Raw genomic sequence first — 12899 nt, 5'->3', positions numbered from 1 at the left:
ACCACGGCTATCCACCTGATGCCACTCACCACGTCTATCCGCCCAATGCCACTCACCACGGCTATCCGCCCGATGCCACTCACCACGTCTATCCGCCCGATGCCACTCACCACATCTATCCACCTGATGCCACTCACCACGGCTATCCACCTGATGCCACTCACCACGGCTATCCACCTGATGCCACTCACCACGTCTATCCGCCCAAAGCCACTCACCACGTCTATCCACCTGATGCCACTCACCACGGCTTTCCACCTGATGCCACTCACCACGTCTATCCACCCGATGCCACTCACCACGTCTATCTACCTGATGCCACTCACCACGGCTATTCGCCCAATGCCACTCACCACGTCTATCCACCTGATGCCACTCACCACGGCTATCCACCTGATGCCACTCACCACGTCTATCCGCCCGATGCCACTCACCACGTCTATCCGCCCGATGCCACTCACCACGTCTATCCGCCCGATGCCACTCACCACAGACCAAAGAAATATTCTTTCACTAAACAGAAATTTGTTCTAACGTCACACATTTATTTGGTGAAACGTAATACAACTTTAATCACCGCTGATTGCTGTGGTGGAAAAGAGAACTTTGTTTTTTGCTGAATTTCCAAACAGCATCTATTTAGCTACTGTATGGATAATAATACATACAGTCTAGCTGAATCCAACCCGCACACACACACAGACACACACACATACAGACACAAAAACGTCTTTTAGGTGAGCGTATGCATCATTACAGGTCCATGTACTTGTGTTAATGTTAAATATGTCGTGGAAACTCAGAGTTAACACCAGGTATGTTTGTTTGCATTGTTGGCTTCTTGAAAATAGACGTTGTTACATCTGAGCTTGTCAATCCCAGGGAGAGAGAGTACACCGATGAGAGGAGAGAGTACACCGATGAGAGGAGAGAGAGAGGGCATGGATGGGAGGAGAGAGAGAGGGCATGGATGGGAGGAGAGAGAGAGGACATGGATGGAAGGAGAGAGAGAGTACACCGATGAGAGGAGAGAGAGAGGGCATGGATGGGAGGAGAGAGAGAGGGCATGGATGGGAGGAGAGAGAGAGGACATGGATGGAAGGAGAGAGAGAGTACACCGATGAGAGGAGAGAGAGAGGGCATGGATGGGAGGAGAGAGAGAGGGCATGGATGGGAGGAGAGAGAGAGGACATGGATGGAAGGAGAGAGAGAGTACACCGATGAGAGGAGAGAGAGAGGGCATGGATGGGAGGAGAGAGAGAGGGCATGGATGGGAGGAGAGAGAGAGGACATGGATGGGAGAAGAGAGAGAGGACATGGATGGGAGGAGAGAGAGAGGACATGGATGGGAGGAGAGAGAGAGAGAGGACATGGATGGGAGGAGAGAGAGAGGACATGGATGGAAGGAGAGAGAGAGTACACCGATGAGAGGAGAGAGAGAGGGCATAGATGGGAGGAGAGAGAGAGGGCATGGATGGGAGGAGAGAGAGAGGACATGGATGGAAGGAGAGAGAGAGTACACCGATGAGAGGAGAGAGAGAGGGCATGGATGGGAGGAGAGAGAGAGGGCATGGATGGGAGGAGAGAGAGAGGACATGGATGGGAGAAGAGAGAGAGAGAGGACATGGATGGGAGGAGAGAGAGAGAGAGGACATGGATGGGAGGAGAGAGAGAGAGAGGACATGGATGGGAGGAGAGAGAGAGAGAGGACATGGATGGGAGGAGAGAGAGAGGACATGGATGGGAGGAGAAAGAGAGAGTGCAAGGATGGGAGGAGAGAGAGAGGACATGGATGGGAGGACAGAGAGAGAGGACATGGATGGAAAGAGAGAGAGAGGACATGGATGGGAGGAGAGAGAGAGGAGACATGGATGGGAGGAGAGAGAGGACATGGATGGGAGGAGAGAGAGGACATGGATGGGAGGAGAGAGAGGACATGGATGGGAAGAGAGAGAGGACATGGATGGGAGGAGAGAGAGGACATGGATGGGAGGAGAGAGAGGACATGGATGGGAGGAGAGAGAGGCTGCTGAGACCAGAGCTAGAAGAGGAACATGCCCTGCTAATTGAGAGAGTGGCAATCATATTTTTCATGTTTAGAGATTAGATGATCAGAGATTAACCTAAAATTAGCTTACAAGAGCAATGCACAGTTTCACCCCAGTCGGTCTGATAAGGATCAACAAGCCATCCATGTCGTTCCATTAACAGGATCATCAAGACTAGAGCAGGCAGGCGTCTCTGATCCGATACCATCTCCTGCTTCCTGGCTGAGATCCAAGCTTGGGTATAAAGATGAGCTGCCCCCCTCTAAACAGTGGGGTGGATGGTGGGGGGTATACAAGGCAGGGCACCTACTGTACTGCATTTGGTGATGCCTGATTTGTATTGTGTATGTGTTGCATAGATAACAGGGTTTGGGGGTGGGAGAAGAAGGAGCCCCAGGCCTGTTCATCATTTCAGAGGTGTAGCAGCCAGGGTTTATCCAAATTTACTCACTTCAATTGAGCTGCTAGCCAGCTATATGTAAACTTAGAGTTTACATACAGAGTTCCCTGCTAAGAAAGAGAAGGGTTATGTCCCAAATGGCACCCTATTCCCTATTTAGTGCACTACTTTTGACCAGAGCCCTATGGTAGTGTACTACATAGGAAATAGGCTGCCATTTGGAATGCAACCAGGTTCTTAGGTGGGATATTGACCTGCATTAGTGCACGGGAGTCTGAACAGAACTGACTGGGTGGGATATTGACCTGCATTAGTGCACGGGAGTCTGAACAGAACTGACTGGGTGGGATATATCGGAAGAAGCTAGCTAGCTAACGAAGAACAACAAAGAATATCTAGTTAACAGAAGAAAAGAAAGAGAAAATCAGGACAGAAGAAAAAGGATATCAAAGTGAAACAGTTCTCTAAAGACACAGGAGACAATAATACAAGAAACAACACTTCTGTAGCTTGTCAACTATGTGTCTGTCTATCCCTGTTCTCTCCTCTCTGCACAGGCCATACAAACGCTTCACACCGCGTGGCCGCTGCCACTCTAACCTGGTGGTCCCAGCGCGCACGACCCACGTGGAGTTCCAGGTCTCCGGCAGCCTCTGGAACTGCCGGTCTGCAGCCAACAAGGCTGAGTTCATCTCAGCCTATGCTACCCTCCAGTCCCTAGACTTCCTGGCGCTGACGGAAACATGGATTACCACAGATAACACTGCTACTCCTACTGCTCTCTCTTCGTCTGCCCACGTGTTCTCGCATACCCCTAGAGCATCGAGCCAGCGGGGTGGTGGCACTGGAATCCTCATCTCTCCCAAGTGGACATTCTCTCTTTCTCCCCTGACCCATCTGTCTATCTCCTCATTTGAATTCCATGCTGTCACAGTTACCAGCCCTTTCAAGCTTAACATCCTTATCATTTATCGCCCTCCAGGTTCCCTTGGAGAGTTCATCAATGAGCTTGACGCCTTGATAAGTTCCTTTCCTGAGGATGGCTCACCTCTCACAGTTCTGGGTGACTTTAACCTCCCCACGTCTACCTTTGACTCAGTCCTCTCTGCCTCCTTCTTTCCACTCCTCTCCTCTTTTGACCTCACCCACTCACCTTCACCCCCTACTCACAAGGCAGGCAATACGCTTGACCTCATCTTTACTAGATGCTGTTCTTCCACTAATCTCATTGCAACTCCCCTCCAAATCTCCGACCACTACCTTGTATCCTTTTCCCTCTTGCTCTCATCCAACACTTCTCACTCTGCCCCTACTCGGATGGTATTGCGCCGTCCCAACCTTCGCTCTCTCTCTCCCGCTACTCTCTCCTCTTCCATCCTATTATCTCTTCCCTCTGCTCAAACCTTCTCCAACCTATCTCCTGATTCTGCCTCCTCAACCCTCCTCTCCTCCCTTTCTGCATCCTTTGATTTTCTCTGTCCCCTATCCTCCAGGCCGGCTCGGTCCTCCCCTCCTGCTCCGTGGCTCGACGACTCACTACGAGCTCACAGAACAAGGCTCCGGGCAGCCGAGCGGAAATGGAGGAAAACTCGCCTCCCTGCGGACCTGGCATCCTTTCACTCACTCCTCTCTACATTCTCCTCTTCTGTCTCTGCTGCTAAAGCCACTTTCTACCACTCTAAATTCCAAGCATCTGCCTCTAACCCTAGGAAGCTCTTTGCTACCTTCTCCTCCCTCCTGAATCCTCCTCCCCCCCCCCCTCCTCCCTCTCTGCGGATGACTTCGTCAACCATTTTGAAAAGAAGGTTGACGATATCCGATCCTCGTTTGCTAAGTCAAACGACACCGCTGGTCCTGCTCACACTGCCCTACCCTGTGCTTTGACCTCTTTCTCCCCTCTCTCTCCAGATGAAATCTCGCGTCTTGTGATGGCCGGCCGCCCAACAACCTGCCCACTTGACCCTATCCCCTCCTCTCTTCTCCAGACCATTTCCGGAGACCTTCTCCCCTTCCTCACCTCGCTCATCAACTCATCCTTGACCGCTGGCTACGTCCCTTCCGTCTTCAAGAGAGCGAGAGTTGCACCCCTTCTGAAAAAAACCTACACTCGATCCCTCCGATGTCAACAACTACAGACCAGTATCCCTTCTTTCTTTTCTCTCCAAAACTCTTGAACGTGCCGTCCTTGGCCAGCTCTCCTGCTATCTCTCTCAGAATGACCTTCTTGATCCTAATCAGTCAGGTTTCAAGACTGGGCATTCAACTGAGACTGCTCTTCTCTGTGTCACGGAGGCTCTCCGCACTGCTAAAGCTAACTCTCTCTCCTCTGCTCTCATCCTTCTAGACCTATCTGCTGCCTTTGATACTGTGAACCATCAGATCCTCCTCTCCACCCTCTCCGAGTTGGGCATCTCCGGCGTGGCCCATGCTTGGATTGCGTCCTACCTGACAGGTCGCTCCTACCAGGTGGCGTGGCGAGAATCTGTCTCCGCACCATGCACTCTCACCACTGGTGTCCCCCAGGGCTCTGTTCTAGGCCCTCTCCTATTCTCGCTATACACCAAGTCACTTGGCTCTGTCATATCCTCACATGGTCTCTCCTATCATTGCTATGCAGACGACACACAATTAATCTTCTCCTTTCCCCCTTCTGATAACCAGGCGGCGAATCGCATCTCTGCATGTCTGTCAGACATATCAGTGTGGATGACGGATCACCAGCTCAAGCTGAACCTCGGCAAGACGGAGCTGCTCTTCCTCCCGGGGAAGGACTGCCCGTTCCATGATCTCGCCATCACGGTTGACAACTCCCTTGTGTCCTCCTCCCAGAGTGCTAAGAACCTTGGCGTGATCCTGGACAACACCCTGTCGTTCTCCACTAACATCAAGGTGGTGACCCGATCCTGTAGGTTCATGCTCTACAACATTCGCAGAGTACGACCCTGCCTCACACAGGAAGCGGCGCAGGTCCTAATCCAGGCACTTGTCATCTCCCGTCTGGATTACTGCAACTCGCTGTTGGCTGGGCTCCCTGCCTGTGCCATTAAACCCCTACAACTCATCCAGAACGCCGCAGCCCGTCTGGTGTTCAACCTTCCCAAGTTCTCTCACGTCACCCCGCTCCTCCGCTCTCTCCACTGGCTTCCAGTTGAAGCTCGCATCCGCTACAAGACCATGGTGATTGCCTACGGAGCTGTGAAGGGAACGGCACCTCCATACCTTCAGGCTCTGATCAGGCCCTACACCCAAACAAGGGCACTGCGTTCATCCACCACTGGCCTGCTGGCCCCCCTACCTCTGAGGAAGCACAGTTCCCGCTCAGCCCAGTCAAAACTGTTCGCTGCTCTGGCACCCCAATGGTGGAACAAGCTCCCTCACGACGCCAGGACAGCGGAGTCAATCACCACCTTCCGGAGACACCTGAAACCCCACCTCTTTAAGGAATACCTAGGATAGGATAAAGTAATCCTTCTAACCCCCCCCCTTAAAAGATTTAGATGCACTATTGTAAAGTGGTTGTTCCACTGGATATCATAAGGTGAATGCACCATTTTGTAAGTCGCTCTGGATAAGAGCGTCTGCTAAATGACTTAAATGTAAAAGTAAATGTAAAATATTGACCTGCATTAGTGCACGGGAGTCTGAACAGAACTGACTGGGTGGGATATTGACCTGCATTAGTGCACAGGAGTCTGAACAGAACTGACTGGGTGGGATATTGACCTGCATTAGTGCACGGGAGTCTGAACAGAACTGACTGGGTGGGATATTGACCTGCATTAGTGCACGGGAGTCTGAACAGAACTGACTGGGTGGGATATTGACCTGCATTAGTGCACGGGTGTCAAGGCTTTCAGAAGGATCGGACCAATACGCAGCGTGATCGTAGTTCCACATCTTTTATTTAATCGTGAAACTAATGCAATAAACTAGAAATACAAAACAAGAAAGCCGTGACGCAGAGCAGGCATACACTACTCACCAAATTAATCACCCACAAAAACCAAGTGGGACAAACATCAACTTAAATATGGCCTCCAATTAGAGACAACGACAACCGGCTGCCTCTAATTGGAGGTCATGCCAAACAAAACCAACCTAGACATACAAAACTAGAAACTAAACATAGAAATACAAAAATGGACAAACACCCCCTGTCATGCCCTGACCACTCTACCATAGAAAATAACAACTTACTATGGTCAGGACGTTACAACGGGAGTCTGAACAGAACTGACTGGGTGGACAGGCAGATCAACTGTTTATTTATGCAGGCAACAATGAGTTACCCAGAAAGAGGTCATATCATCATGTTGACCCATTCTGTCTCCTTTTTATTTATTTTTTATTTAACCTTTATTTAACTAGGCAAGTCAGTTAAGAACAAATTCTTATTTACAATGACGGCCTAGGAACAGTGGGTTAACTGCCTTGTTCAGGGGCAGAATGACAGATCTTTACCTTGTCAGCTCGGGGATTCGATCAAGCAACCTTTCGGTTACTGGCCCAACGCCACCTGCCGCCCCATACTTGGCTGCCTTTTGACAAATAAAAACAATCTCACTCTTTTCTGCATCTGGTGCATTAACAGTAGAGGAAGAGGTGCAATAGAGGTACTGTGTGTGTGTGTTCACCTGTAGCTGGTCCCATTTGTGTGTCATGGCATTGACTCGCTCGTCGAAGTCCGGGGGCAGCTGTGCTCCGCTCCTCCGCAGGCTCTCGGCGCAGCCCAGGAGGTGTGTCTTCTTAGGGAGCCACATCCTCATCTCCACACTGTTCCCCTGGGGATAGACACATGAAAGACTTATGGCTGAGACATGGTCTAAACACAACAGTACATACTGTAGAGCAGTATTGCTCAAGATCCACAGCACTGACTGTCATCCATTACACTGATGAACACAGCACTGACTATGTCATCCATTACACTGGTGAACACAGCACTGACTATGTCATCCATTACACTGGTGAACACAGCACTGACTATGTCATCCATTACACTGGTGAACACAGCACTGACTATGTCATCCATTACACTGGTGAACACAGCACTGACTATGTCATCCATTACACTTCTGAACACAGCATTATGTCATCCATTACACTGGTGAACACAGCACTGACGATGTCATCCATTACACTGGTGAACACAGCACTGACTATGTCATCCATTACACTGGTGAACACAGCACTGACTATGTCATCCATTACACTGGTGAACACAGCACTATGTCATCCATTACACTGGTGAACACAGCACTGACTATGTCATCCATTACACTGGTGAACACAGCACTGACTATGTCATCCATTACACTGGTGAACACAGCACTATGTCTTCCATTACACTGGTGAACACAGCACTATGTCATCCATTACACTGGTGAACAGAGCATTATATCATCCATAACACTGGTGAACACAGCACTGACAACATCATCCATTACACTAATGAATACAGCACTGACTACGTCATCCATTACACTGATGTACACAGCACTATGTCATCCATTACACTGATGAACACAGCATTTTGATATGCATTACACTGGTGAACAGAGCATTATGTCATCCATTACACTGGTGAACACAGCACAGACAACGTCATCCATTACACTGGTGAACACAGCACTGACTATGTCATCCATTACACTGGTGAACACAGCACTGACAACGTCATCCATTACACTGGTGAACACAGCACTGAATATGTCATCCATTACACTGGTGAACACAGCATTACGTCATCCATTACACTGGTGAACACAGCACTGACTACGTCATCCATTACACTGTTGAACACAGCATTATGTCATCCATTACACTGGTGAACACAGCATTATGTCATCCATTACACTGGTGAACACAGCACTGACTACGTCATCCATTACACTGGTGAACACAGCATTATGTCATCCATTACACTGGTGAACACAGCACTGACTACGTCATCCATTACACTGGTGAACACAGCATTACGTCATCCATTACACTAGTGAACACAGCACTGACTACGTCATCCATTACACTGTTGAACACAGCATTATATCATCCATAACACTGGTGAACACAGCACTGACTACGTCATCCATTACACTGGTGAACACAGCATTACGTCATCCATTACACTGGTGAACACAGCATTATGTCATCCATTACACTGGTGAACACAGCACTGACTACGTCATCCATTACACTGGTGAACACAGCATTACGCCATTCATTACACTAGTGAACACAGCACTGACTACGCCATCGATTACACTGGTGAACACAGCATTACGTCATCCATTACACTGGTGAACACAGCATTACGTCATCCATTACACTGGTGAACACTGCAGCCCCCCTGCTGCACACAAAGGTAAACAGACATTTATTATAATACAAGCGCTGATATTTTGTGCCATAAACTGAGCATGTGTGTGTTTAACTCTGCGTCTCCATCCAGCCTTATACAGTCGGAAGTTTACATATACTTAGGTTGGAGTCATTAAAACTCGTTTTTCAACTACTCCACAAATTTCTTGTTAACAAACTATAGTTTTGGAAAGTCGGTTAGGACATCTACTTTGTGCATGACACAAGTCATTTTTCCAACAATTGTTTACAGACAGATTATTTCACTTATAATGCACTGTATCACAATTCCAGTGGGTCAGAAGTTTACATACACTAAGTTCACTGTGACTTTAAACAGCTTGGAAAATTCCAGAATATTATGTCATGGCTTTAGAAACTTCTGATAGGCTAATTGACATAATTTGAGTCAATTGGAGGTGTACCTGTGGATGTATTTCAAGGCCTACCTTCAAACTCAGTGCCTCTTTGCTTGACATCATGGGAAAATCAAAAGAAATCAGCCAAGAAAGAAAATGTAGACCACAAGTCTGGTTCATCCTTAGGAGCAATTTCCAAATGCCTGAAGGTCCCACGTTCATCTGTACAAACAATAGTTCGTAAGTATAAACACCATGGGACCACGCAGCCGTCATATCGCTCATGAAGGAGACGTGTTCTGTCTCCTAGAGATAAACGTACTTTGGTGCGAAAAGTGCAAATCAATCCCATAACAACAGCAAAGGACCTTGTGAAGATGCTGGGCTGGAGGAAACAGGTACACAAGTATCTATATCCACAGTAAAACAAGTCCTATATCGACACAACCTGAAAGGCCGCTCAGCAAGGAAGAAGCCACTGCTCCAAAACCGCCATAAAAAAGCCAGAGTACGGTTTACAACTGCACATGGGGACAAAGATCGTACTTTTTGGAGAAATATCCTCTGGTCTGATGAAACAAAAATAGAATTGTTTGGTCATAATGACCATCGTTATGTTTGGAGGAAAAAGGGGGATGCTTGCAAGCCGAAGAACACCATCCCAACCGTGAAGCATGGGGGTGGCAGCATCATGTTGTGGGGGTGCTTTGCTGCAGGAGGGACTGGTGCACTTCACAAAATAGATGGCATCATAATGCAGGAAAATTATGTGGATATATTGAAGCAACAGCTCAAGACATCAGTCAGGAAGTTAAAGCTTGGTCGCAAATGGTTCTTCCAAATGGACAATGACCACAAGCATACTTCCAAAGTTGTGGCAAAATGGCTTAAGGACAACAAAGTCAAGGTATTGGAGTGGCCATCACAAAGCCCTGACCTCAATCCTATAGAAAATATGTGGGCAGAACTGAAAAAGCGTGTTCGAGCAAGGAGGCCTACAAACCTGACTCAGTTACACCAGCTCTGTCAGGAGGATTGGGACAAAATTCACCCAACGTTTTGTGGGAAGCTTGTGGAAGGCTACCCGAAACATTTGACCCAAGTTAAACTGTTGAAAGGCAATGCTACCAAATACTAATTGAGTGTTTATAAACTTCTGACCCACTGGGAATGTGATGAAAGAAATAAAAGCTGAAAGAAATCACTCTCTCTACTATTATTCTGACATTTCACATTCTTAAAATAAAGTGGTGATCCTAACTGACCTAAGACAGGGAATTTTTACAAGGATTAAATGTCATGAATTGTGAAAAACTGAGTTTAAATGTATTTGGCTAAGGTGTATGTAAACTTCTGACTTCAACTGTATATAGTACAGTAGCTACATGTCGGATGAAAAACGTCACGACAGGCCTGATTTTGTCGGTAAACTTTCCAAATGTCGACAAAACAAAATACGCTAGATTATGCGAGAAATGGCGGTGGAAACGCCTTTATGTGAAAATATTGATATAATTGTCACAGGGGTCGATGAATGGAGACCAAGACGCAGCGTGGATAGTGCTCATTCTTAATTCTTTAATGAAGACACTTACAAAAAACAACAAAACGACCAACAACAGTCCCGTCAGGTACACTTAGACTAAACGGAAACAACTACCCACAAACCCCAAAGGAAAACAGGCTGCCTAAGTATGGCCTCCAATCAGAGACAACGAAAGACACCTGCCTCTGATTGGAAACCATACCCGGCCAAACATGGAAAAACAACACATAGAAATAGAAAACTAGAACACTCCCACATAGAAACAGAAAACCCAAAAACCCACACAAAACAACCCCCTGCCACGCCCTGACCATTTTACTATGGCAAATGACCTCTTTACCTGGTCAGGACGTGACAATAATAACCATCATATCGAAGTAAACTTGGAGTCACTCGATGATATGTTGTGTAGTCCTCCCATTGCGAAAGCATGCAGTTTATTAAACTACATATAAAATAAGTTGAGATGAATTTCACAGAGTGGTGAAAGTGCAAAGTGATGAGCTTGATCCTTCTTTCCCATAAATATCTAACGTCTTATTCTGATGACATGATGATCAATACTTGGCTGCCTTTTGAGAAATAAAAATAATCTCACTCTTTCGTCCATAATAATCTCATCATGTAGGCCATACATGCACTGTATCTGCGATCGAGCTGTTGGCTGGAGCGCACGGCTAGAGCACACGTGCCGCGACCAGACAGGACACATTTGCTAGATAATGCAACATTTCCAGTGTCAAAGCCATCAGAAGTGTTGAAAATGTGATGGAAACCCATTTAACTTGTATTTTTTATTCAGTACATGGGAATTTAACTGCGAAATGTATGTGCACTAAGTCATCACAAACAGCCTTTTAGACGCAACAAGTCCATTTGATGAAAACATCTCTGGTGGGAAAATGAGCATTTTGTTTTTATGCAGATTTTGGAATATTTGCATGAAAATCTGTCGCCAATTGGATGGAAACCTACATTGTGTTTGTGTATACACACCAACAAGGAACTTCTTCAGAGAAGGACATCAGTAATACATTCTTTCAACAGCAATGTAATTGGACAGAACTCACATTTTGTGTAGATGAACTATACATATTTTCGAATGGAATATGTTTAAAAACTGACATTTTCAGTTACATTGCTGAGGAAAAGCTTACTGTAACAGTATGAAAATTGACGGTCTTCAATCTCACATCTTTTTGGTTCATTTCTCTCTCTTCTCTCCCGTTTCATTTTCTGCATCAATAGCTACTTGATTCTAGTTTCGGTTGTCATTTATCATTTACAGCCCAGCCACATTTTAATATTTAAATGAGCTACTGTTTTTTTCCGTTTTTTAACTGTCATCAGTCCAGGAACCATTTTTCATTGTTTTTTTTTAATGGAGACTGTATCACACTTCCTCTGAAGCTATCCATCCCTTTCGGATGTTTAATAGCGCCACCTGTAAAACTAAATGTGTTACCGTCTAACTATCAGGAAATGATCCAATTTATTTGTTGACAGCAAATATTGATTTCAGGAGTCTTCTTGTGTTAAAAATGGCACACCATTGACGGAAAGTCAAAACATTGCAGGAGAATAAAGTAGATAAGTGATTAAAATGCATGAGATCCAGAACTGGGAGATTAATGCTGAGAAGGATCTTTGATCAAATACACTGAATGCACTGGTGAGTTACAGCCCCCAGTCTGTGTCAACACTAGAATAGCCCAGGATCTGCATACCTTAAATAAAGTTGTGAAATAGCTTTGGTAGGATCACAGGACAAAGTAATATAGTACACCTGTGCACAACATTCGAGAGCACAGCTTTAAGACTTGATGCTAGGTTAAGACAAGAGTTTTAGGAAAAAAATGTCTAAGTTAGATTTACAGGTGTATAGTGTCAGTAGGGGGTGGGGGCAATGGAATATAACTGTGTGCTCTCCAAAATAAGAGCCACGTGGTAAAAAGATGAGGAAAAATCATCAAGGAATTCATTCCACATATTAATGAGTAAGTACAAAAGACTGGAAATGTCAGCAGAAATGCAGTCATACATGAAAACATTTAATGCATTTTTGTAGATTCATCTTATCTATTAAATTAAAGTTTGTTCAGAGTCTGTAATGTGTTGAGACAACAGAAGTACGACTCCATGAAGTGAGTTGGATGCCTCCGTATTTAAATGAATTTATACACAGT

General features: G+C 46.2%; 1 protein-coding gene across 4 annotated transcripts in view; it reads right to left on the bottom strand.

Annotated features, from left to right (window-relative positions):
- Window positions 1-12899, bottom strand: part of LOC106611224 (A-kinase anchor protein 6) — a 288016-nt gene that overhangs the window by 32241 nt on the left and 242876 nt on the right. For all 4 annotated transcript variants that reach the window (XM_045723598.1, XM_045723597.1, XM_045723599.1 and 1 more), the window contains exon 10: window positions 7083-7229. In XM_045723598.1, the coding sequence (XP_045579554.1) occupies window positions 7083-7229 (147 nt within the window). The remainder of the gene's footprint in view (window positions 1-7082; window positions 7230-12899) is intronic.

This window comes from Salmo salar, chromosome ssa09, assembly GCF_905237065.1.
Source record: "Salmo salar chromosome ssa09, Ssal_v3.1, whole genome shotgun sequence".
Classification (NCBI taxonomy): Eukaryota; Metazoa; Chordata; class Actinopteri; order Salmoniformes; family Salmonidae; genus Salmo; species Salmo salar.
This window is presented reverse-complemented; position numbering and strand designations above follow the sequence as displayed.